This window comes from Entelurus aequoreus, linkage group LG14, assembly GCF_033978785.1.
Source record: "Entelurus aequoreus isolate RoL-2023_Sb linkage group LG14, RoL_Eaeq_v1.1, whole genome shotgun sequence".
Lineage (NCBI taxonomy): Eukaryota > Metazoa > Chordata > Actinopteri > Syngnathiformes > Syngnathidae > Entelurus > Entelurus aequoreus.
Genome location: NC_084744.1, coordinates 64,229,065 through 64,256,363, shown reverse-complemented (window position 1 = coordinate 64,256,363; position 27,299 = coordinate 64,229,065). Strand labels below are relative to the sequence as shown.

The window sequence follows — 27,299 nt, the reverse complement described above, 5'->3', positions numbered from 1 at the left end:
CCACAGGTTGTTTGTTGTCCTGGCAATTTGGCTGGTGTCAGTCACCATGGCTTTACCAAAGGTCACCTACATCAACTTTAACGGTGGTTGCACGTGGTCAGCAGGCAGAGAGGAGTGGCTGTTCTTTCTGGTCCCAGCCTTTTTGGTTTATTACGTGGCTCCTCTCCTGTGTATCGCCGTCAACTGCAGCCTCGTCATCTCCCACCTCCATGGTTGCAAAGGATCCATGGCTGCACACAGACGTAACAAAAAAGCTACCGCTTTGCTAGTTGCTTCAACGCTGGTTTTTGCAGTGAGCTGGTTGCCGTATTACACACTTGAATTTGTTAATGTTACGTCTCCCTATATACATTCGGTAGCTTCCCCCATTGGCAGATTCAACTCAACTTCATCTCCGTCATATTTGTTGGTCACAACAGCTGGACCAAGCGAGGACACTAAGACGAGTGTGTCGCTGCTATGGGAGTTGTCGTCCCTGACTGCCATCTTGTTGGTGTGTCTTGCACCCTGCTGGAACCCTCCGCTGTATTTTCTGTTGTCACGGCCTGCAGTGCGTCATCTTCGAGCTCTGCTGCCTTCCTGCTTTCGGGAGAATTTGGTGAAGATAAGAAAACCTGCACAGCGATGTCGTGTCTCTCCCGTTCCCCAAATTCTCTCCCAACAGCCACAGCCTCCAGTATTTGCACACCAGAACCCCTGACAATCAGACAGACTCAGTAAGAGTTCAGGACACGGATTTCTCAAAGAGCTTGTTTCTATAGAAGCATCCTACAACCCATGGAAACACCTTAATCGATAGGCCCCGATCCCGTGGGTGCTTCGGGTCCCGAGCACCCACGCACAATGCCGAGCACCAACTTTGATGGCAAAATCTTTCTCACCACCAAGCAAAAAAAACGCGCATGCTCGAGAAAAGTAGCGTCAGATTTACCGCCCGTCCGAGCACCCACTGGCAGAAATTTAGATCGGCGCCTTTGCCTTAATCTGATCGCGTTTGGCTTTTGAGAAACCGGACGAACACACCTGAATCGGAAACCAGATCTCTTGAGTGGGTGTGGGCTGCCGGAGGGGACCCTTCCTATCGCGCATGTGCCAGTCTCACCACGCGGGGTATAAGCCGGAAGCAGATACCATTCAGTAAAAACATAGGCCTCAATTTGAATAAAGGGAAGTCTCTTTATTTGCTTCACAAATGAAAAGGACAGAACATTTTGAAGTGAATCGATGGAACAAAAAGCAGAAAGAGAGATTTATCCAAGAAAGTAGCTAAGGAAATGGAGAATGGTGGTTTCATACGGACTCCCGAACGAAATGCGAGTGAGATGGAAGAGAATGAAGCAGAAAGCGTACACAAACCTCTTCACGCTGCATTTCTGCACTGCAAACTGATTTGCAATAACTCTGTATTCTGCACAATTGGCAAGACAGTCCAGGCCCTCATCTAGAACAGGGCATAAATGGTCTTTTCCTTCGGATTCAAAACTACTTCCATCAGTCCTCACAGCCTTTTGATTGAACTCCTAGACATTCGAAAGTTTTGTTTCAATAATTCCCCAGCCCAAAATTATTTTAAAACAACTCTCTCCCGCCAGTCTTTCTTTGCTTCGGACCTGCGTCCGTTCCGAGAAGTTCTTAGTAGTAGCGTCATGTTCGTAGCGCAATATAAGATTATTTCTTGATACTGTCTGCTATTTAACATCAACGTAGCTGTCAGGTTCAAACACTGATGTTATCTATTAAACAAGACAAGAAGCAAAGAATCAAACAGAGACAGAATTAAATTTGGACTCAATTGAGGAGAGACGCCGTCGACCTGTAACCTCTTACAGTGTCTTAGCACGCTCTGACGAAAAAGGTTTACGTCTCCTCCTTTATTTGGACACTCCCTGTTTACACAACAACATCTGCTTCCAAAGGAATGGGTAGTATGTAAACAGTCATTGTTTTCGGTCCCATTAACACAAAAGAAAAAGATGCCTCGGGCTTGGGCTGGTCCTGGCTTCAGCCTGGGCAGGTATTCGATGACAATAGATAACCCCCTCCCGTCTCCTCCCATTGTACACAATGGAATTTTCCAAGCCTTTGCTTGGTGGAACAAAGACAGCCTCTTGTCTGTTCATTGGGAACTCAGAGAACGGAAAGTTTTTTGATAATTTACATACAATTTTTCTGACAATAGCCATTAGAGACATCCCATTATTTCAGCGGACAAGAGCTGCGGTGTTGACTTGTAAGGAGCCGCAAAGATGCCTTGTTTTGGTGTGCTGTCATAGGTCAACCGGAAAAGCAATTGCTGGGATTTTACTGACGTCACGGCCGACCAGTGTATACTGGTGGTGCTCAAGCTAGCTTTGTTCCTCAATGGGTACTAGGCGCCATTTAGCCTTTTTTTGAAGAAAAAATGCCCTACGCTTGTGTTGTTTTTGGCTGTGCAAAGTGTTCAAAGGAGAAACATTTCTTCTGAGTTCTTTAAGTGGTAATCCAAGATTTTACGAAACAATGGCGAGAAAAGCAGAGTCCAATGTCCAAGGGAGCAGAGTGGAAGAATGCATGAGTTTGCAGTCGTCACTTCGTTAAAGGTGTGTTTGATATACTTTTAACGGTTATTATTTCCCATTTAAGTATTGTCTTGATGTTATTTGTATTTCTTAAACACATGTTTGGTACGAGTGTTCGATAAAGACAGGGAAAAACACGCTACTTGTAATCACGGCAGCTTAGACGCAAAGTTAAATCATGAAATGCAACCTTACCCGAGCAAAAACGATGCATATTTATCCGGGAGAGTCTTGATACCAATGGTCTTGACCCAGCCACACACAAAGAAGCTGTAGTCATCCATGCTTTTCCAAGTTTCCATCTGTTTTGTCGTGTAGAATGGCGTCTGGAGCGCAATAGTTCGATATGTCTGGGAACGCACCCAACAAATAATCCTTGATATCACTCGACAAATCTTTTTTTGATAAAGTATAGGGATTTATTCCATTGCATAGTTTGATTCTTTGCTCATATCTGCTTTTTACAGGAAGACTTAAGCCTCTTGTGTACTCAGATAGTTCGGGTGCTGCTTGCTGTACACAGACCATCTTGCCAAGTTGAGTGAAGGTAACCAATATTCCAAAAAAAAAAAAAAGTCCCACCGGCAATAAATTTATTGCCAAGACTCAATACTAAATTCACTGATTGTATTCTGTGGGCTGGTCGGAAAGCTCTGGCGACTTGGGAGGGGTACCTTTCACATTTGAACCGATGCGGTACCAAGTCTTGGTACCTGGGAATCGTCAACGGTACCAATTTTCAGTGCTTTTTGTGTGGTAATAAATGTTTGCTTAAATAATAAAATGTCATTGTTTAACATGACATTTAAATGTCCATGTCCAGTTGTTACAGCTTGATTTCTTACAGCTGAATGTGCCAGTCTAATCTTATACTGCGCCCTGCAGGTTATCGTAAGTATCACACTCAGTCCATGTCCAGTTGTTACAGCTGAATGTGCCAGTCTAATCTTATACTGCGCCCTGCAGGTTATCGTAAGTATCACACTCAGTCCATGTCCAGTTGTTACAGCTGAATGTGCCAGTCTAATCTTATACTGCGCCCTGCAGGTTATCGTAAGTATCACACTCAGTCCATGTCCAGTTGTTACAGCTTGATTTCTTACAGCTGAATGTGCCAGACTAATCTTATACCGCGCCCTGCAGGTAATCGTAAGTATCACACCCATTACACACCAGCTGTTCGGCTGTGACATGCGTCTTAGTTGTAGTTTTGAGAGAGAACTTTGGAGGTGTTGATGTGAAATCGCTAACGCTAACTGGTATCATGTTTATGACGTATCCAATGTAAATTAGCATCGAGCTAGCGGCGCGGCTCAAATGGTACAGCGGCCGACTCGCAACTTGAGTGTTCCTGGTTTGAATCCATCCTAGTCACTGCCGTTGTGTCCTTGGGCTCGCAGTTCCACCCAGACTGGTCTAAATGTAGATAATGTATTTCTCAATGTAAAGTGCTTCGAGTCACGAGAGAAAAAGCGCTATATAAAAATAATTCACTTCACTAGTACATTTAGAAAAGTGGAGCCTTGATTTTGAGCGCGTTATAGCAACAATACATGCGTTGTTGGCATGGAAAAGCTAAAAAGTTCAGAGAGGAACAACTAGTCTGCACTTCCGGTTGCAAAGTCTCTAAATATGGTACTGTTTGATTTTATGTAGTACCGATGAGATTCTGTTGGTGCCTACAAAAGTACTGAATTGACTGATCTGGATGATTTCATGTTTCAAAAGTTCCCATGTGTGAAATTGCTAACATTGAGATGTCAAAGCAACGGGATGGAAAGAGAAGAGCCTCGGTCACTCCATCCATACATCGGGCATGTATCCTTTGTCCTCCTTTGGGGAGCGAGAGTCCATCCCAGCTGACTTTGAGTGAAAGGATGAGAGTTTACCCTGGACTGATCAGCAGTTACTCTTAAAGAAAACAGAAACTACACTTCACGTTCACATCTACGGACAATTTAGTGTCTCCAAACGCCGACCATGCATGCTTTACGGGATGTGTGAGGAGAGAACAAGCGAGCTCCACAAAGAGATTTTCCAATTAAGATCAAAGTCCAGATCTCTTGACAGTGAAGCAGACGTGCTAACTCACTATACTGCTCTCTCCATAATATAAATTCAATGCCATCTCGGTGACCTTGTTTTGAGTCTGCATACGTGGAATCTATGGTTCAAAACAGAGTGAGTCTTATACAGGAATTTGACACAGAAAAATGCATCAGAGGGATTTGGTGCGTAAATGACTTCGTAACAAGTGGATCTATCGCTTCTGTCCCGTAGATTTCCAGATGATAGTTCCGATATAATACTGCCCGGGTCAAGTTGTTCAGAGGTCCGTGGCCTTGTATGTAGGTAAACTCGTAATTGGATTTTGTTTTATGGGGACAATAAAACTAGAGGACGGTTTAGTTTCATCCTTTGTAAGTACTTTACGCAAATTTGACTGCTGGCCTTTTCAAGGACAAAATGTACCGGTCCTTTTCTGCGACCGACTTCAGGATTCATGGCAGAATATTCTGTTTAGTGGTCGAAATGTGCAATTTCTTCAATGCAGATTATAGTACTTTTTCTAAGACTCAACTGTCCATTCTACGGTTACACTGATGTCTGAAAGGCTATAGAAACATGCGCATGTGGACCCGGCCCAAGTCGTTTTCTTGAAGGAACGCGGACATAATTACAACATACCTTGGCAGCCATAACTCCTGCCCCTCTGATATGTCCCAGAATGCACTGCTGCACATTCCGATGACCGCAGCCTCATTAGCTCTTTTTTTGGTGCAGGCAAATGAGAGGGCTTATCTCCGTCATCAGGCTAATGATTGTTCAGTGCCCCTTTCAGCGAGCTGTGATGTCCGGACCAGACTTCATCAAGTCTGCCGCAGATTAGTCAGCCCTTTAAATATACGCCACACCGGGCACACTCGTTGTAGAGATTTTTGCTGCTGCTATTCAGTGAAGCCTCAACACGTGCAGAGGCTTGCAAAGACGGTGAGGTCAGATAAGCTCGAAGCGGCAGTGAGTAATTGGAGTGCTATGTAAAGCTACGAGATTCTGGAGATGCTTGTAAGAATGGAAAGATTCAGGCGTCACACAGATTCCATGAATTTGATGCACGTCATGCATGGCGAGCTCATACTTGAAAATCTTGAACACTTAGGAAAAAAACGTGTTGTTTTGTAATGCTTCGTTATGAGAATAATTGAGGATCGGGAAATAACAGAAGGTTAATCAATCGATGCCACAGACTAGACTAATACAGGCTAGAGTTCCATCCATCTTCTTCCGCTTATCCGAGGTCGGGTCGCCGGGGCAGCAGGGAAGCCCAGACTTCCCTCTCCCAATCCACTTTGTCCAGCTCCTGCCGGGGGATCCCGAGGCATTCCCAGGCCAGCCGGGAGACATAGTCTTCCCAACATGTCCTGGGTCTTCCCTGCGGCCTCCCACCCGTCGGACATGCCCTAAACACCTCCCTAGGGAGGCGTTCGGGTGGCATCCTGACCAGATGCCCGAACCACCTCATCTGGCTCCTCTCCATGTGAAGGAACAGCAGCTTTACTTTGAGCTCCCCCCTGAAGGCAGAGCTTCTCACCCTATCTCTAAGGGAGAGCCCCGCCACCCGGCGGAGGAAACTCATTTCGACCGCTTGTACCCGTGATCTTGTCCTTTCGGTCATAACCCAAAGCTCATGACCATAGGTGAGGATGGGAACGTAGATCGACTGGTAAATTGAGAGCTTTGCCTTCCAGCTCAGCTCCTTCTTCACCACAACGGATCGCATTACTGAAGACGCCGCACCGATCCGCCTGTCGATCTCACGATCCACTCTTCTCCTCACTCGTGAACAAGACTCCGAGGTACTTGAACTCCTCCACTTGGGGCAGGGTCTCCTCCCCAACCCGTAGATGGCACTCCACCCTTTAACGGGCGCAGGCAAGAGTTGTATATTCAAAAATACAGTAGAGTGTTTTAAGTCGTATTTCATAACATGGAGTTCATGGAATTCTTAAATAAGTCAACAATATATCAAATATATCATATAAATCAATTACAACACCTTATACCTCCATTACCCTTGTTCAGTGTTTCCAATAATTGATGTTGCTTTTATGGGTTGTAGATGGAACAATAAATAGACTTGGCATCGCTCGCTCTGATTGATGGAGGCGGCATCCTCCCTGAACAGCGTGATGTATCGCAGACATCCGACTTTTGCCAAAAAAAGTGCATCGCTTGCAGCGAAAGCAGCTCTTAAATCAGCCTGGGAGGAGGCAGGGGTTCATTTGTCAGTGTGTCGTTAACCACCACAGACACGGCAGCTTGCACCTTCCTAACAGTGTTCCGCCTTCCACGAGATGCCAAGAGCATAAAACATTGGAGAAAGACTTTGAAATAGTTTAGAAAAGGGAAAATACATTTTAAGAAATGTATACACCCTGTGTAACAAAATGTAGTAGACGAGATTTTTGCAGGTTTTTCAGACCAATTAAATGACCCACACGTTTCACTAACATGTTTTATTTATAGATTGATAGATAGAGCTTGGTCCGGACAAGTTTCCAGTGAGGGTTGGACTCCGCCAAGGCTGCCCTTTGTTACCAATTCTGTTCATAACTTTTATGGACAGAATTTCTAGGCGCAGTCTAGTTGAAGGGATCCGGTTTGGTGGCTGCAGGATTAGGTCTCTGCTTTTTGCAGATGATGTGGTCCTGATGGCTTCATCTGGCCAGGATCTTCAGCTCTCACTGGATCGGTTCGCAGCCGAGTGTGAAGCGACCGGGGTGAGAATCGGCACCTCCAAGTCCGAGTCCATGGTTCTCGCTCGGAAAAGGGTGGAGTGCCATCTCCGGGTTGCGGAGGAGACCCTGCCCCAAGTGGAGGAGTTCAAGTACCTCGGAGTCTTGTTCACGAGTGAGGGAAGAGTAGATCGTAAGATCGACAGGCGGATCGGTGCGGCGTCTTCAGTAATGCGGACGCTGTATCGATCCGTTGGGGTGAAGAAGGAGCTGAGCCGGAAGGCAAAGCTCTCAATTTACCGGTCGATCTACGTTCCCATCCTCACCTACGGTCATGAGCTTTGGGTTATGACCGAAAGGACAAGATCACGGGTACAAGCGACCGAAATGAGTTTCCTCCACCGGGTGGCGGGGCTCTCCCTTAGACATGGGGTGAGAAGCTCTGTCATCCGGGAGAAACTCAGAGTAAAGCCGCTGCTCCTCCACATGGAGAGGAGCCAGATCGGGCATCTGGTCAGGATGCCACCCGAACGCCTCCCTAGGGGAGGTGTTTAGGGCACGTCCGACCGGTAGGAGGCCACGGGGAAGACCCAGGACACGTTGGGAAGACTATGTCTCCCGGCTGGCCTGGGAACGCCTCGGGGTCCCCCGGGAGGAGCTGGACGAAGTGGCTGGGGAGAGGGAAGTCTGGGCTTCCCTGCTTAGGCTGCTGCCCCTATGACCCGACCTCGGGTAAGCGGAAGAAGATGGATGGATGGATAGATAGATAGTACTTTATTGATTCCTTCAGGAGAGTTCCTTCAGGAACAAATAAAAATAAAATATATATATAGATTTGGTCACATTTTCAGTAGACCCATAATAATTTCATAAAAGAAGCAAACTTCATGAATGTTGTTTGTGACCAACAAGTATGTGCTCCAATCACTACATCACAAAACAATAAGAGTTGTAGAAATAATTGGAAACTCAATATGTACGTACACTTTTGACCACGACTGTATGTTTGAAAAGTGCCAATTAAGCGATTATGATAACAAAAATAATAACCGGACTCATCCAGGAATCACGTTAAACAGATCACTAGGCAATTGTTCATAGTTTGTTGTTTTTTTAATCGCAATTTTCACGTTCCATGAGAGCCAGGTGCGACCCCGCGTCCCCTGACCTCATTTCATGTGATTGTGTGTCTGCTCTGGCTCCCTCTGGCGGCCGTTTTGCAGGCGAGGAGCGATAAACAACTCCTTTTTAACAACGCCAATAACTAAGATCTAATCTGGAAAAAGGTGTCCCACAAAGGCGCACTAGGACGCGCCTACAAAGCGCGTGTGCGAGCGCGTAAGAGAGAGATGATTAGTTGGACGATACCTAATGTTTTGGTATCGATTCGATACCGAGTAGATCGGGCGGTATCGCCGACACCAACATTGATGATACCGCTTTATTTATTTAATTTTACCTACAAATGATCAATATCATTGCTTTTAAATGGTTTGGGGATTTTGTCGTAATTTTGTTAAACATTATTATTGGAATAAAACAGGAGGAAGATTTTAAGGCAAGAAAATAAATGGTTTTTTTTACCGACAAACACGTGTTTGTCAAAAACGTAATACTATATAAAAACAACGGTTCTTTGGTTTTTGTAAGCCGTTCCTAAAGTTCTGTTTAAAACCGAATTTTTTTCTCATGAGAAAAAAAATTATTATTCCAATAACTCTATTCCAGACAAGCACATTTCTTATAGAATGTTTTTAACATAGTTTCCCGCCAGCGTTAAAATGTGGCATATATGTATATGTGTGTGTGTGTATATATATATATATATGAATGTGTGTGTGTGTATATAAGTGTATATATGTATGTGTATATACAGTAAATGTGTATATATATATATATATTTGAGTGTATATATGTGTTTGTATATATGTATATATACACATACACTGTGTATATATATTTATATACACACTCATATATATATACGTAAATACACACATATATACTGTATATATATACACACACACATATATACATATGTACACACACATATATATACATATACACACACACGTGTATATATACACATTAATGTGTGTGTATATATATATATATATGTGTGTGTATATATGTGTGCATATATGTATATACATGTGTGTATGTATATATTATGTGTGCATAAATATGAGTGCATATATATATACATATGTATATATGTGTGTATATATATATATACATATATGTGTGTGTGTGTGCATGTATATATATATTATGTGTGCATATATGTATATATATATATGAGTGCATATAAATATGTGTGTATACATGTGTATTTATGTATGTATATATATATGTACAGTATATATATATTTATATACATATATGTGTGTGTGTGTGCATGTATATATATATTATGTGTGCATATATATATATATATGAGTGCATATATATGTGTGTATACATGTGTATATATGTATATATATATATATGTACAGTATATATATATTTATATACATATATATGTGTGTGTGTGTATATGTACAGTATATATATATTTATATACATATATATGTGTGTGTGTATATATATATATATATATATATATATATACACACACATATTGTATATATACACATATTGTATATATACACATATTGTATATATATAGATACATAGATAGTACTTTATTGATTTCTTCAGAAGAGTTCCCTCAGGAAAATTTAAATTCCAGTAGTAGTGTACAGAATTGAGATCAAATTTAAAAAGTAAAAGTAAATAATGGGGGTATAAATGGAAACAAAATAGAAAAATATTACAATAAGAATAAAAATTAAAAGCAACAATGAGAATAAAAATATAACCGTAAAATAAGAATATAACAAGAGAAACTAGGCAGTAGTGACCATGTAATTAAAAAGTATTGCACTGTTATTGTTTTGCATCCCCTGTCATCCTAGTACCCCCCCTCCCCCCCCAGAGAGGAGTTGTACAGTCTAATGGCGTGTATATATATGTATATATACAGTAGTAACATTATGAACAGAACAAAAGAAACAGATATTGTTTTAAACCAAACATCGCTAGTATCGATCCAATTGATATCGGCACTACAGCGGGTTGGTATCGACCCAGCCAGCAGCATTAAGAGGCTGGTAGGACGCGCGTGGTCGCCGCTGCTCGTCGGGACGGCGAAAGCGAGCAGACACCATGTCTCCCTGATGGCGTCCACGCGTCTCTCTCGTCCCACTACGCGCGGACACGCAGGTGCCGCCGCCTTCTCTCCCACTCCCACTATCACCTCCACCTCCACGCCTTCCACACCGGGATTTTACGCGCCGCGGTGAGAAGAAAAGATGGCCAGTGAGACAAGGAGTGGATATTTGGCGCGGCCGCGGGTGATGGCGTGACTTTTCTTCCCGGCACTCACAATTCCTGCCAACCATGGCCGACCAGGTAAGACAACACCTTTTTTATTACCCGCACTAACTTCACGCCTGGAACTATTGTGTAGTGTGTTAATTGTGTAGTACTATTGTGTCGTCCTAGTGTGTTGTGTAGTACTATTGTGTTGTGTAGTATGTTGTGTTGTCCTAGTGTGTTGTGTAGTACTATTGTGTAGTGTAGTATGTTGTGTTGTCCTAGTGTGTTGTGTAGTACTATTGTGTAGTATGTTGTGTTGTCCTAGTGTGTTGTGTAGTACTATTGTGTAGTGTAGTATGTTGTGTTGTCCTAGTGTGTTCTGTAGTACTATTGTGTAGTATGTTGTGTTGTCCTAGTGTGTTGTGTAGTACTATTGTGTAGTGTAGTATGTTGTGTTGTCCTAGTGTGTTGTGTAGTACTATTGTGTAGTGTAGTATGTTGTGTTGTCCTGGTGTGTTGTGTAGTACTATTGTGTAGTGTAGTATGTTGTGTTGTCCTAGTGTGTTGTGTAGTACTATTGTGTAGTGTGTTGTGTGGTACTATTTTGTAGTGTAGTATGTTGTGTTGTCCTAGTGTGTTGTGTAGTACTATTGTGCAGTCCTAGCGTGTTGTGTAGTACTACTGTTTAGTGTGTTGTGTAGTCCTAGTGTGTTGTGTAGTACTATTGTGCAGTCCTAGTGTGTTGTGTAGTACTGTTGTTTAGTGTGTTGTGTAGTCCTAGTGTGTTGTGTAGTACTATTGTGTAGTGTGTTGTGTAGTCCTGGTGGGTTGTGTAGTACAATTGTGTTGTGTAGTCCTAGTGTGTCGTGTAGTACTATTGTGTAGTGTGTTGTGTAGTCCTAGTGTGTTGTGTAGTACAATTGTGTAGTGTGTTGTGTAGTCCTAGTGTGTTATGTAGTACTATTGTGTAGTCCTAGTGGGTTGTGTAGTACAATTGTGTTGTGTAGTCCTAGTGTATTGTGTAGTGTGTTGTGTAGTCCTAGTGTGTTATGTAGTACAATTGTGTAGCGTGTTGTGTAGTCCTAGTGTGTTATGTAGTACTATTGTGTAGTGTGTTGTGTAGTCCTAGTGTGTTGTGTAGTACAATTGTGTAGTGTGTTGTGTAGTCCTAGTGTGTCGTGTAGTACTATTGTGTAGTGTGTTGTGTAGTACAATTGTGTAGTGTGTTGTGTAGTCCTAGTGTGTTGTGTAGTACTATTGTGTAGTGTATTGTATAGTCCTAGTGTGTAGTGTGTTGTGTAGTCCTAGTGTGTTGTGTAGTATTATTGTGTAGTGTGTTGTGTAGTACTATTGTGTTGTGTAGTACTAGTGTATAGTGTGTTGTGTAGTACTATAGTGTTGTGTAGTACTAGTGTGTTGTGTCGTACTATTGTGTAGTGTGTTGTGTAGTACCAGTGTGTTGTGTAGTACTAGTGTGTTGTGTAGTACTATTGTGTAGTGTGTTGTGTAGTACCAGTGTGTTGTGTAGTACTAGTGTGTAGTGTAGTACTAGTGTGTTGTGTAGTACTATTGTGTAGTGACATGTAGTACAAGTGTGTTGGGTAGTACTATTGTGTAGTGTTGTATTGTACTATAGTGTAGTGTGTTGTGTAGTACTGTTGTGTAGTACTAGTGTGTAGTGTGTTGTGAAGTACAAGTGTGTAGTGTGTTGTGTAGCAGGCCACTATGAATTTTGCATGGTGTTGTTTGCCCCACTTTCTTCTCTCCATCCTGTAAGGAGCAGATTAACCCTCACACGTGACCACGTCCCTGCACCTGCTGACAATAAATACATCATCAATAATCAATAAATACGTCCCTGCACCTGCTGACAATAAATACATCATCAATAATCAATAAATGCATCCCTGCACCTGCTGACAATAAATACATCATCAATAATCAATAAATGCATCCCTGCACCTGCTGACAATAAATACATCATCAATAATCAATAAATACGTCCCTGCACCTGCTGACAATAAATACATCATCAATAATTAATAAATATGTCCCTGCACCTGCTGACAATAAATACATAATCAATAAATACGTCCCTGCACCTGCTGACAATAAATACATCATCAATAATCAATAAATACGTCCCTGCACCTGCTGACAATAAATACATCATCAATAATCAATAAATACGTCCCTGCACCTGCTGACAATAAATACATCATCCATTATCTATAAATACGTCCCTGCACCTGCTGACAATAAATACATCATCAATAATCAATAAATACATCCCTGCACCTGCTGACAATAAATACATCATCAATAATTAATAAATACATCCCTGCACCTGCTGACAATAAATACATCTTCAAAAATCAATAAATATGTCCCTGCACCTGCTGACAATAAATACATCATAGATAATCAATAAATGCATCCCTGCACCTGCTGACAATAAATACATAATCAATAACCAATAAATACGTCCCTGCGCCTACTGACAATAAATACATCATAAATAATCAATAAATGCATCCCTGCACCTGCTGACAATAAATACATAATCAATAACCAATAAATACGTCCCTGCGCCTGCTGACAATAAATACATCATAAATAATCAATAAATACGTCTCTGTGCTGGCTGACAATGGAGGCCATGTTTAATTGATTAGCCCTCCCAATGAACCTGAGTGACACACCTCAACATGTGATGGATAATATATTTACACTACTGTCTAATCATTCATGTAGTACTGCATCATCTTCATATTTACTGTTATTTACATTCTATATGTCATATAATACTGTACAACTATTTATTATTTACATTCTGTCATAATACTGTACAATTATTTATTATTTACATCCTATATGTAATATAATACTGTACAATTATTTATTATTTACATTCTATATGTATTATAATGCTGTACAATTATTTATTATTTACATTCTATATGTATTATAATGCTGTACAATTATTTACTATTTACATTCTATATGTAATATGATAATACTGTACAATTATTTATTATTTACATCCTATATGTAATATAATACTGTACAATTATTTATTATTTACATCCTATATGTAATATAACACTACAATTATTTATTATTTACATTCTATATGTAATATTATAATACTGTACAATTATTTATTATTTACATTCTATATGTAATATTATAATACTGTACAATTATTTATTATTTACATTCTATATGTAATATTATAATACTGTAAAATTATTTATTATTTACGTTCTTTATGTAATATTATAATACTGTACAATTATGCATATAAATGTATTGTTACACATAGGCATCTCTCTTTGATTATTATTTGTTGATGGATAACTTGCTTTGAACTCGTAAGTCAAGGTGACTAGTAAGTGAAGTATTTATTTTTTTAATTGATGTGGCGGACCACATATCATGACTTGGCGGGCCACTTTAAATGATGTGGCAGACCATGTATAATGTTGTAGCGAGCTCTTTAAATAATGTGGCAGACCACGTACAATGTGGCAGACCATGCATAATGTTGTAGTGAGCCACTTTAAATGATGTGGCAGACCACGTACAATGTGGCAGACCATGCATAATGTTGTAGTGAGCCACTTTAAATGATGTGGCAGACCACGTACAATGTGGCAGACCATATATAATGTTGTAGCGAGCCACTTTAAATGATGTGGCAGACCACGTACAATGTGGCAGACCATGTATAATGTTGTAGCGAGCCACTTTAAATGATGTGGCAGACCACGTACAATGTGGCAGACCATGTATAATGTTGTAGCGAGGCACTTTAAATGATGTGGCAGACCACGTACAATGTGGCAGACCATATATAATGTTGTAGCGAGCCACTTTAAATGATGTGGCAGACCACGTACAATGTGGCAGACCATGTATAATGTAGCGAGCCAATTTAAATGATGAGGCAGATCCCATAAAATAATGTGGCGGACCACATATAATGTTGTGGCGGGCCGCATAAAACGATGTGATGGGCCGCATTAAGAAATGTGGCAGGCCGCATTAAGAAATGTGGCAGGCCACGTATAATGTTGTGGCAGGCCACGTATAATGTTGGGGCTGGCCACTTTAAAAGAATTGGCAGACCACATAAAATAATATGGCGGACCACATATAATGTTGTGGCGGGCCACTTAAAACGAAGTGGTGGGCTGCATTAAGAAATGTGGCAGACCACTTTGAATGATGTTGCAGGCCATGAAAAATAATGTGGTGGACCACGTACAATGTGGCGGACAACGTATAATGTTTGGGCGGGCCAATTGAAATGATGTGGCAGGCCACATAAAAATATGTTGCAAACACATAAAATGAAGTGGCAGACCATGTAAAAATATGTTGCAAACCCATAAAATGATGTGGCAGACCATGTATAATGTATGTTGTGGCGGGCCATTTTAAATGATGTGGCGGACTACGTAAAATATTGTGGCGGACACATAAAATACATTTTCAGACCACATAATATGATTTGGCGGGCCAATTTAAATTATGTGACAGGCCACGTAAAATAATGTGGCGGACCCATTAAATGACCAGTGTTTTACTGTAAATTCAATTTACTTCAAAATCATGAGTCAAGCCAATATTTAAGTACTTGCTTTGATGTTTGGAATTTAATATTAAATCAAGTTTAAAATAAATGTATTTTTCTGTCAAAATGCAAAGTTGAATACACTTTACACAAATTAATTCCAGGCTTTCGCAGGCCACATAAAAATGAGGTGGCAGCCCAGATCTGCCCCCCGGGCTTTGCATTGGACAACCCGTGCTGTGTCACGTTAGCGGGGTGTGCGGACTCACTTCATTGTGATACGCAACTCTAATGGGAATGAATAGGATGTAGCTCCACTCCCTTTTAATGAGGTGTCACTACAGCAGCACTCGGGTGCCCGAGGCAGAGGCAGAGCCGGAGACAGTCCGGGCTCGTGCAGGGGAGAAGATGGATTGTTGTGTTAATATTGATGAGTGTCTCCTGTGCCTGCACATGCAAACACTCGGCTCCACAGTCCATGCAGGCACAGGCTTTATAGAACACAACTATCCTGATACCACGTCTGTCTTTTCAAGGTGGCAACCCCCTCCTAAACACCGTTTTATTTTATCTGCCTCCATTCCAGTACAGTATGTTTCTCACTACGGCGCCGCCCCTACGCCGCGGGAGCACGCCCCTCCCTGTCAAGCACCAGCTGCGGAGGGAAGAGGCCGTGTCCGAGGACTGCGATTGGATCCCGGGTCTGGAGGAGCCCGCCACCTTGTCCGTGCCTCGCGATGAATCCTTCAGCCAACCGTCGGCGGCCCAGACCGCCTACCACGGCCACGGGGGGACTCTGAAGATCGTGCTGCTGGGTCAGAACGGCGTGGGCAAGTCGTCGCTGGCCTTGTCGCTGGCCGGCCAGTCGGACAGATCCCTCTCCATAGACTCTGAGACCCAATCATGCGGTAATGGCTCACACATGTGCTTTGGTTTTTGGAACGGCAGGTCCGGCATCCACCGGTTTTTGGAAAAAATTATGACTGCAATTCAGTCACTAAGGAAATGTATGCATTTATCGTCCAAAAATGAGGCACAAATTGGACTTCTCTGATAATATATTGCATCGATTATTTTAGTCACCGATTAATCTATCGATCGTTCGAGTAATCTGATTGTGTTCGACACAATTCAATAATCGAATGACTTATGCATTCATCGTCCAAAAATGAGGCACAAATTGGACTTCTCCGAGAATATATTGCATACGGGCTGCGGCTATCGATTATTTTAGTCACCGATTAATCCATCGATCATTCGATTAATCTATTGATTAATCGAATTGCGTTCGACACAATTCAATTAATCGAATGATTTAGGCATTCATCATCCAAAAATTAGGCACAAATTGGACTTCTGGGAGAATATGTTGCATATGGGCTGCAGCCAACAATTATTTTAGTCATCGATTATCGATGAATCGAATTGTGTTCGGCACAATTCGATTAATCGAATGATTTATGAAGTTAAAGTTAAAGTACCAATGATTGTCTCACACACACTAGGTGTGGCAAAATTATTCTCTGCATCTGACCCATCACCCTTGATCACCCCCCTGGGAGGTGAGGGGAGCAGTGAGCAGCAGCGGTGGCCGCGCCCGGGAATCATTTTTGGTGATTTAACCCCCAATTCCAACCCTTGATGCTGAGTGCCAAGTAGGGATGTAATGGGTCCCATTTTTATATATGCATTCATCGTCCAAAAATGAGGCATAAATTGGACTTCTCGGACAATATATTGCATACGGGCTGCAGCTATCGATTATTTTAGTCATTGATTAATCTATCGATCATTCGATACAATTCAATGAATCGAATGATTTACGCATTCATCGTCCAAAAATGAGGCACAAATTGGACTTCTTGAACAAAATATTGCATGCGGGCTGCAGCTATCGATTATTTTAGTCATCGATTAATCTATCGATCATTCGATTAATTGATAGACAAATACATTTAGCCAGGCTTCATTATTTCTAGCTTGTCAAAGGCCACCCAAAATGATGTGGCGGGCACAAAAAAATTATATTACTTGGCAGGCTATGTAAAATGTTAGTAGAGGACCATGTAAAATGATGTTGCGGGCTTTCTAAATTATGTGTCAGACACGTAAAATGACTTGGCAAATCACATAAAATACCGTGGCGGGCCATCTAAAATTATGTTGTGAACACGTAAAATTAAGTGGCAGACCACGTACAATTATGTGGCAGACCACCTATAATTATGTTGCAAACACATAAAATGAAGTGGCAGACCACATAAAATAAAGTGACGGGCCACATAAAATTATGTTGTGAACACATAAAATTATATGGCAGACCACATAAAATTATATGGCAGACCACATAAAATTATGTTACAAACACATAAAATGATGTGGCAGACCACATAAAATGAGGTGGCGGACACATTAAGTTATGTGGCAGACCATGTAAAATTATGTTACAAACACATAAAATGATGTGTCTGACACACAAAATGTTGTGGCAGACCACATTATAAAGTAATGTGGTGGGCCACTTTAAATGATGTGTCGGACCACTAAAATGAAGTGTCAGACCACATAGTATAATGTGTCAGACCACATGAAATAATGTGGTGGGCCACTTTAAATGATGTGTCGGACCACTAAAATGAAGTGTCAGACCACATGAAATAATGTGGTGGGCCACTTTAAATGATGTGTCGGACCACTAAAATGAAGTGTCAGACCCCATAGTATAATGTGTCAGACCACATGAAATCATGTGGTAGGCCACTTTAAATGATGTGTCGGACCACTAAAATGAAGTGTCAGACCACATGGTATAATGTGTCAGACCACATGAAATCATGTGGTGGGCCACTTTAAATGATGTGTCGGACCACTAAAATGAAGTGTCAGACCACATAGTATAATGTGTCAGACCACATGAAATCATGTGGTGGGCCACTTTAAATGATGTGTCGGACCACCAAAATGAAGTGTCAGACGACATAGTATATAATGTGTCAGACCACATGGAATAATGTGGTGGGCCACATTAAATGATGTGTAAGACCACATAGAATAATGTGTCAGACCGCATAGAATAATGTGGTGGGCCACAATAAATGATGTGTCAGACCACATAGAATAATGTGGTGGGCCCCAATAAATTATGTGTAGGACCACTAAAATGATGTCGCGGCCATTTACATTATGTGTCAGACACATATAACGACTTGGCAGACCACATAAAATAATGTGGTTGGCCACCATAAATGATGTGTAGGACCACTAAAATGATGTCGCGGCCATTTACATTACGTGTCAGACACATATAACGACTTGCCAGACCACATAAAATAATGTGGCGCAAAATAGGGTGGCAGGCCACCTAAAATTATGTTGCAAACACATAAAATTATATGGCAGACCACATAAAATAAAGAGGCAGACCACGTAAAATAAGGTGGTGCGCCACCTATAATTATGTTGCAAACACATAAAATGAAGTGGCAGACCACATAAAATAAAGTGACAGGCCACATAAAATTATGTTATGAACACATAAAATTATATGGCAGACCACATAAAATTATGTTACAAACACATAAAATGAGGTGGCGGACACACAAAATGTTGTGGCGGACCACATGATATAATGTGGTGGGCCACTTTAAATTATGTGTCGGACCACTAAAATGAAGTGTCAGACCACATAGTATAATGTGTCAGACCACATGAAATAATGTGGTGGGCCACAATAAATGATGTTTAAGACCACATAGAATAATGTGTCAGACCACATAGAATAATGTGGTGGGCCACAATAAATGATGTGTCAGACCACATAGAATAATGTGGTGGGCCACAATAAATTATGTGTAGGACCACTAAAATGATGTCGCGGCCATTTACATTATGTGTCAGACACATATGACGACTTGGCAGACCACATAAAATAATGTGGTGGGCCACCATAAATGATGTGTAGGACCACTAAAATGATGTCGCGGCCATTTACATTACATGTCAGACACATATAACGACTTGCCAGACCACATAAAATAATGTGGCAGGCCACCTAAAATTATGTTGCAAACACATAAAATGAGGTGGCGGACACACAAAATGTCGTGGCAGACCACATGAAATCATGTGGTGGGCCACTTTAAATGATGTGTCGGACCACTAAAATGAAGTGTCAGACCACATAGTATAATGTGTCAGACCACATGAAATAATGTGGTGGGCCACTTTAAATGACGTGTCAGACCACTAAAATGAAGTGTCAGACCACATAGTATAATGTGTCAGAACACATGAAATAATGTGGTGGGCCACTTTAAATGATGTGTCGGACCACTAAAATGAAGTGTCAGACCACATAGTATAATGTGTCAGACCACGTGAAATAATGTGGTGGGCCACATTAAATTATGTGTAAGACCACATAGAATGATGTGTCAGACCGCGTAGAATAATGTGGTGGGCCACATTAAATGATGTGTCAGACCACATACAATGATGTTGTGAACAGCAGTTAGCTTTTGGCCCTCGACCAAATTTTTTGGGGGCAAAAACTTTGGACACCTCTGGGCTAAACCAATTTTGCAGTGTGGACCCATGAACATGGAAGTATTTCTTTCATACGTACTCATCCTCGCAAAACAGAGACATCCAAAACTGCGTGCAAACTCACGGTCAAATGTTTTGAAGCTTTGGCGTTGTTTAACACAGGGTCCCCCCACATTTTTCCCACCAGGGCATCAGTTTGATGTATGCATGATTTTCATGGGCCGGCTTTCTACGTGTGGCAGATAAAAACAGCAAAAAAAAAATTGCATGAAAAATGAGCCTTTGGCTACAATCTGGCACATTAACATTGTATATGTGCATTAATGTACTATAACAAAGTAGTTGTAATATGCAAATATTAACAAGCCTATTAGTGTGTTTAGTGGGACAGGTCAGAGTTAAGTCGAAGAAAATGTTGTAGTTTATGAAAGTTCTTAAGCTTAGTGATTACCGTAATTTCCGGACTACAAGCCGCACCTGACTATAAGCCGCACCAGCTAAATTTAGGGGAAAATACAGATTGCTCCATATATAAGCCGCACCCGACTATAAGCCGCAGGGTTTTGATGTGTAATTAGCGTAGTATATAGGGGTTCCTGCTACCACGGAGGGGATTGTCGGGACAGAGATGACTGTTTGGGAACGCAAAGCGTCCCATTTATTAACTATAAATCTTTCAATCATTCAATCAAACTTTCACATCTTTGACATGGCGAACAGCATTCGTGCAGAGTACAAATAATACAATGGTGCAAAGTAATACAAAGTGCTCGACTGTACGTTATCAAAATAACCAGCCTACCGGTATATGAAAAGTCAGTCTTTAATCATTGTGTCATCGTCTTCCTCCTGCGTACTAAAACCACTGAAATCCTCTTCGTCGGTGTCGGAGAAGAACAGGCCGTAAATAAGCCGCACCCTTGTATAAGCCGCAGGGACCAGAACGAGGGGAAAAAGTAGCGGCTTATAGTCCGGAAATTACGGTATATAAAAATTGTAGGTGTTTTTTTTTTTTTACCCACTGCTGTTTGTTGCATTTTTCTTGCATTTCACTTGATTGTAAAATATTACGATGGAGAGGGGGGGTGACGTTCATATGTTGTCAATATTCAGTGTTTTATCCTTCATAGTTAATATTGTAAACCCCACATTCTTTATTTACATGTACATTCTGGGTGTTATTCCATTCCGTTTTTAGCATTCAGTCAGACATTATTGTGAGGTTTTGTGTTAGTGTTCCTAAAAATCAGATATACCAGACCCCAGACACATTTTTTTTCTCTAAATTTGGCCTCCCGAGTCAAAATAATTGCCCAGGCCTGATCTAAAACATAACCTTTTGTCCAGTGTTGCCAAATCCCTCTAAAAACAACAAAAATAATCATTTTTTAAAAATTTGCTTTGACATAAAACTCTCAGCCAGAGTCACTCTTTGCTGTTCTCCAGCGAGTTAACCGACGACCGTACGGACATTCTCCGGACAAAACGGCGCGGAAGTAAGGCATCCAAAATCCATTCCTTGCCGAAAGCATTCGGCCTCGTTTTGTGCGTCCGATAGAAGTGTATGTCAACGCTAATAATCGGTCCTCAACCGCCCCATTCATGAAATGGTTCCGTCATTGTCGCTGAATGACATCTACCCTTTTAGAACATTTATCACCACGCACCACATGGGACCTTTATGCCGGCTGAATGGACACAAGCCGATCCAAGGCATCGATTGAGATCTCACTCTGCGGTAGCGTCTGAATTACTCCGCAAATCCAAATAGACGAAGAAGAAACCGTTCACTTAATCCGGTCCGCACGCTGATAAGTGCTAATTAAGTGAACGTTTCTTCTTCGTGTATTTGGATATGCGGAGTAATTCAGACGCTACCGCAGAATGAGATCTCAATCGATGCCTTGGGATGTACCTGGGGGGGAAAAAAACACGTCCATGTCAGAACCTTGGAGACAAAAAAAGACCAACACCCAGAGATGTCAACTGGCGATCCCTCGGCGAGGACACCATTTAATTGACATCAAGTGTTAATCCGGTCCGCAAGGTGATAAGTGCTAATTAACACTTGATGTCAATTAAATGGCGTCCTCGCAGTTGACATCGCTGGGTGTTGTAGTTGTAGGAAGTGTCTCAAAACGTCATCAGGATTCCCGACAAAACCCGAAAATGGAAGAAAATGCATATTTTACGAAAAAAAATGTTTGCTAAAATGTCGTAAGGGGGGACCCTGACAAAAAAATTCAAAAAAACGAACTTGCTTCAGCAGCACAATTCTGGTGCTGTAGTTGTAGGAGATGTCTCCAAATGTCATCAGGAGTCCCGACAAAACCCAAAAATGGAAAAAATGCATATTTTACGAAAAAAAATGTTTGCTAAAGTGTCGTAAAGAATTCAAAAGAATTCAAAAAAACGGATTTGCTTCAGCAGCACAATTCTGGTGCTGTAGTTGTAGGAGATGTCTCAAAACGTCATCAGGAGTCCCGACTAAACCCGAAAATGGAAGAAAATGCATATTTTACGGAAAACATTTTTTGCTAAAATGTCGTAAGGCGGGACCCTTACAAAAAATTCAAAAAAACGGATTGCTTCAGCAGCACAATTGTGGTGCTGTAGTTGTAGGAGATGTCTCAAAACGTCATCAGGAGTCCCGACTAAACCCGTAAATGTAAGAAAATGTAAGAAAAATGCATATTTTCTGAAAAAAATGTTTTGCTAAAATGTCATAAGGGGGGACCCTTACAAAAAATTTAAAAAAAACGGACTTGCTTCAGCAGCACAATTCTGGGGCTGTAAATGTAGGAGATGTCTCAAAACGTCATCAGGAGTCCCGACTAAACCCGTAAATGTAAGAAAATGCATATTTTACGGAAAAAATGTTTTGCTAAAATGTCGTAAGGGGGGACCCTTACAAAAAATTCAAAAAAACGGACTTGCTACAACAGCACAATTCTGGTGCTGTAGTTGTAGGAGATGTCTCAAAACGTCATCAGGAGTCCCGACTAAACCCGTAAATTTAAGAAAATGTAAGAAAATGCATATTTTACGAAAAAAAATGTTTGCTAAAATGTCGTAAGGGGGACCCTTACAAAAAATTCAAAAAACCGGACTTGCTACAACAGCACAATTCTGGTGCTGTAGATGTAGGAGATGTCTCAAAACGTCATCAGGAGTCCCGACTAAACCCGTAAATGTAAGAAAATGCATATTTTACGAAAAAAAATTTTTTCCTAAAATGTCGTAAGGGGGGACCCTTACAAAAAATTCAAAAAAACGGACTTGCTTCAGCAGCACAATTCTGGTGCTGCAGTTGTAGGAGATGTCTCAAAACGTCATCAGGAGTCCCGACTAAACCCGTAAATGTAAGAAAATGCATATTTTACGAAACAAAATGTTGCTAAAATGTCGTAAGGGGGGACCCTTACAAAAAATTCAAAAAAACGGACTTGCTTCAGCAGCACAATTCTGGTGCTGTAGTTGTAGGAGATGTCTCAAAACGTCATCAGGAGTCCCGACTAAACCCGTAAATATAAGAAAATGTAACAAAATGCATATTTTACGAAAAAAATGTTTTGCTAAAATGTCGTAAAAAAAAAAAAAAAACGGACTTGATTCAGCAGCACAATTCTGGTGCTGTAGTTGTAGGAGATGTCTCAAAACGTCATCAGGAGTCCCGACTAAACCCGTAAATGTAAGAAAATGCATATTTTACGAAAAAAAATGTTGCTAAAATGTCGTAAGGGGACCCTTACAAAAAATTCAAAAAAACGGACTTGCTACAACAGCACAATTCTGGTGCTGTAGATGTAGATGTCTCAAAACGTCATCAGGAGTCCCGACTAAACCCGTGAATGTAAGAAAATGTAAGAAAATGCATATTTTACGAAAAAAATGTTTTGCTAAAATGTCGTAAAAAAATAAAAAAAAACGGACTTGATTCAGCAGCACAATTCTGGTGCTGTAGTTGTAGGAGATGTCTCAAAACGTCATCAGGAGTCCCGACTAAACCCGTAAATGTAAGAAAATGCATATTTTACGAAAAAAAATTTTTGCTAAAATGTCGTAAGGGGGGACCCTTACAGAAAATTCAAAAAAACGGACTTGCTACAACAGCACAATTCTGGTGCTGTAGTTGTAGGAGATGTCTCAAAACGTCATCAGGAGTCCCGACTAAACCCGTAAATTTAAGAAAATGTAAGAAAATGCATATTTTACGAAAAACATTTTTTGCTAAAATGTCGTAAGGGGGACCCTTACAAAAAATTCAAAAAACCGGACTTGCTACAACAGCATAATTCTGGTGCTGTAGATGTAGGAGATGTCTCAAAACGTCATCAGGAGTCCCGACTAAACCCGTAAATGTAAGAAAATGCATATTTTACGAAAAAAAATTTTTGCTAAAATGTCGTAAGGGGGGACCCTTACAGAAAATTCAAAAAAACGGACTTGCTACAACAGCACAATTCTGGTGCTGTAGTTGTAGGAGATGTCTCAAAACGTCATCAGGAGTCCCGACTAAACCCGTAAATTTAAGAAAATGTAAGAAAATGCATATTTTACGAAAAACATTTTTTGCTAAAATGTCGTAAGGGGGACCCTTACAAAAAATTCAAAAAACCGGACTTGCTACAACAGCATAATTCTGGTGCTGTAGATGTAGGAGATGTCTCAAAACGTCATCAGGAGTCCCGACTAAACCCGTAAATGTAAGAAAATGCATATTTTACGGGAAAAAAAATTTGATTCAGCAGCACAATTCTGGTGCTGTAGTTGTAGGAGATGTCTCAAAACGTCATCAGGAGTCCCGACTAAACCCGTAAATGTAAGAAAATGCATATTTTACGCAAAAAAATTTTTTGCTAAAATGTCGTAAAAAAATTTAAAAAAACGGACTATTCAGCAGCACAATTCTGGTGCTGTAGTTGTAGGAGATGTCTCAAAACGTCATCAGGAGTCCCGACTAAACCCGTAAATGTAAGAAAATGCATATTTTACGAAAACAAATTTTTGCTAAAATGTCGTAAGGGGGGACCCTTACAAAAAATTCAAAAAAACGGACTTGCTACAACAGCCCAATTCTGGTGCTGTAGATGTAGGAGATGTCTCAAAACGTCATCAGGAGTCCCGACTAAACCCGTAAATGTAAGAAAATGCATATTTTATGAAAAAAAATGTTTGCTAAAATGTCGTAAGGGGGGACCCTTACAAAAAATTCAAAAAAACGGACTTGGTACAACAGCACAATTCTGGTGCTGTAGTTGTAGGAGATGTCTCAAAACGTCATCAGGAGTCCCGACTAAACCCGTAAATGTAAGAAAATGCATATTTTACGCAAAAAAATTTTTTGCTAAAATGTCGTAAAAAAATTTTAAAAAGCGGACTTGATTCAGCAGCACAATTCTGGTGCTGTAGTTGTAGGAGATGTCTCAAAACGTCATCAGGAGTCCCGACTAAACCCGTAAATGTAAGAAAATGTAAGAAAATGCATATTTTATGAAAAAAAAATGTTGCTAAAATGTCGTAAGGGGGTACCCTTACAAAAAATTCAAAAAAACGGACTTGGTACAACAGCACAATTCTGGTGCTGTAGTTGTAGGAGATGTCTCAAAACGTCATCAGGAGTCCCGACTAAACCCGTAAATGTAAGAAAATGTAAGAAAATGCATATTTTCCGCAAAAAAATTTTTTGCTAAAATGTCGTAAAAAACTAAAAAAAAACGGACTTGATTCAGCAGCACAATTCTGGTGCTGTAGTTGTAGGAGATGTCTCAAAACGTCATCAGGAGTCCCGACTAAACCCGTAAATGTAAGAAAATGTAAGAAAAATGCATATTTTCTGAAAAAAATGTTTTGCTAAAATGTCATAAGGGGGGACCCTTACAAAAAATTTTAAAAAAACGGACTTGCTTCAGCAGCACAATTCTGGGGCTGTAAATGTAGGAGATGTCTCAAAACGTCATCAGGAGTCCCGACTAAACCCGTAAATGTAAGAAAATGCATATTTTACGGAAAAAATGTTTTGCTAAAATGTCGTAAGGGGGGACCCTTACAAAAAATTCAAAAAAACGGACTTGCTACAACAGCACAATTCTGGTGCTGTAGTTGTAGGAGATGTCTCAAAACGTCATCAGGAGTCCCGACTAAACCCGTAAATTTAAGAAAATGTAAGGAAATGCATATTTTACGAAAAAAAATGTTTGCTAAAATGTCGTAAGGGGGACCCTTACAAAAAATTCAAAAAACCGGACTTGCTACAACAGCACAATTCTGGTGCTGTAGATGTAGGAGATGTCTCAAAACGTCATCAGGAGTCCCGACTAAATCCGTAAATGTAAGAAAATGCATATTTTACGGAAAAATTTTTTTTCCTAAAATGTCGTAAGGGGGGACCCTTACAAAAAATTCAAAAAAACGGACTTGCTTCAGCAGCACAATTCTGGTGCTGTAGATGTAGGAGATGTCTCAAAACGTCATCAGGAGTCCCGACTAAACCCGTAAATATAAGAAAATGTAACAAAATGCATATTTTACGAAAAAAATGTTTTGCTAAAATGTCGTAAAAAAAAAAAAAAAACGGACTTGATTCAGCAGCACAATTCTGGTGCTGTAGTTTTAGGAGATGTCTCAAAACGTCATCAGGAGTCCCGACTAAACCCGTAAATGTAAGAAAATGCATATTTTACGAAAAAAAATGTTGCTAAAATGTCGTAAGGGGACCCTTACAAAAAATTCAAAAAAACGGACTTGCTACAACAGCACAATTCTGGTGCTGTAGATGTAGATGTCTCAAAACGTCATCAGGAGTCCCGACTAAACCCGTGAATGTAAGAAAATGTAAGAAAATGCATATTTTACGAAAAAAATGTTTTGCTAAAATGTCGTAAAAAAAAAAAAAAAACGGACTTGATTCAGCAGCACAATTCTGGTGCTGTAGTTGTAGGAGATGTCTCAAAACGTCATCAGGAGTCCCGACTAAACCCGTAAATGTAAGAAAATGCATATTTTACGAAAAAATTTTTTTGCTAAAATGTCGTAAGGGGGGACCCTTACAGAAAATTCAAAAAAACGGACTTGCTACAACAGCACAATTCTGGTGCTGTAGTTGTAGGAGATGTCTCAAAACGTCATCAGGAGTCCCGACTAAACCCGTAAATTTAAGAAAATGTAAGAAAATGCATATTTTACGAAAAACATTTTTTGCTAAAATGTCGTAAGGGGGACCCTTACAAAAAATTCAAAAAACCGGACTTGCTACAACAGCATAATTCTGGTGCTGTAGATGTAGGAGATGTCTCAAAACGTCATCAGGAGTCCCGACTAAACGCGTAAATGTAAGAAAATGCATATTTTACGGGAAAAAAAATTTGATTCAGCAGCACAATTCTGGTGCTGTAGTTGTAGGAGATGTCTCAAAACGTCATCAGGAGTCCCGACTAAACCCGTAAATATAAGAAAATGTAACAAAATGCATATTTTACGGAAAAAAATTTTTGCTAAAATGTCGTAAGGGGGGACCCTTAC

General features: G+C 40.5%; 2 protein-coding genes across 12 annotated transcripts in view; both read left to right on the top strand.

The window, feature by feature from the left end:
* The window catches only part of si:ch211-119o8.4 (galanin receptor type 1), a 59,502-nt gene extending 53,729 nt beyond the window's left edge, over positions 1 to 5,773 (top strand). For 7 of the 10 annotated variants that reach the window (XM_062070434.1, XM_062070435.1, XM_062070438.1 and 4 more), the window contains one exon: positions 7 to 5,773. In XM_062070434.1, the coding sequence (XP_061926418.1) occupies positions 7 to 700 (694 nt within the window). In that variant the 3' untranslated portion in view covers positions 701 to 5,773. The remainder of the gene's footprint in view (positions 1 to 6) is intronic. The other 3 variants (XR_009828720.1, XR_009828719.1, XR_009828718.1) reach the window with 3 other exon arrangements.
* A 4,231-nt stretch (positions 5,774 to 10,004) lies between these two features.
* The window catches only part of rem2 (RAS (RAD and GEM)-like GTP binding 2), a 114,329-nt gene continuing 97,034 nt past the window's right edge, over positions 10,005 to 27,299 (top strand). For both annotated transcript variants that reach the window (XR_009828716.1, XM_062070432.1), the window contains exons 1-2: positions 10,005 to 10,747; positions 15,820 to 16,141. Coding sequence is in view for 1 of the 2 variants with exons in the window: in XM_062070432.1 (XP_061926416.1) it covers positions 10,736 to 10,747; positions 15,820 to 16,141 (334 nt within the window). In the remaining variant the exon portion in view is untranslated. The remainder of the gene's footprint in view (positions 10,748 to 15,819; positions 16,142 to 27,299) is intronic.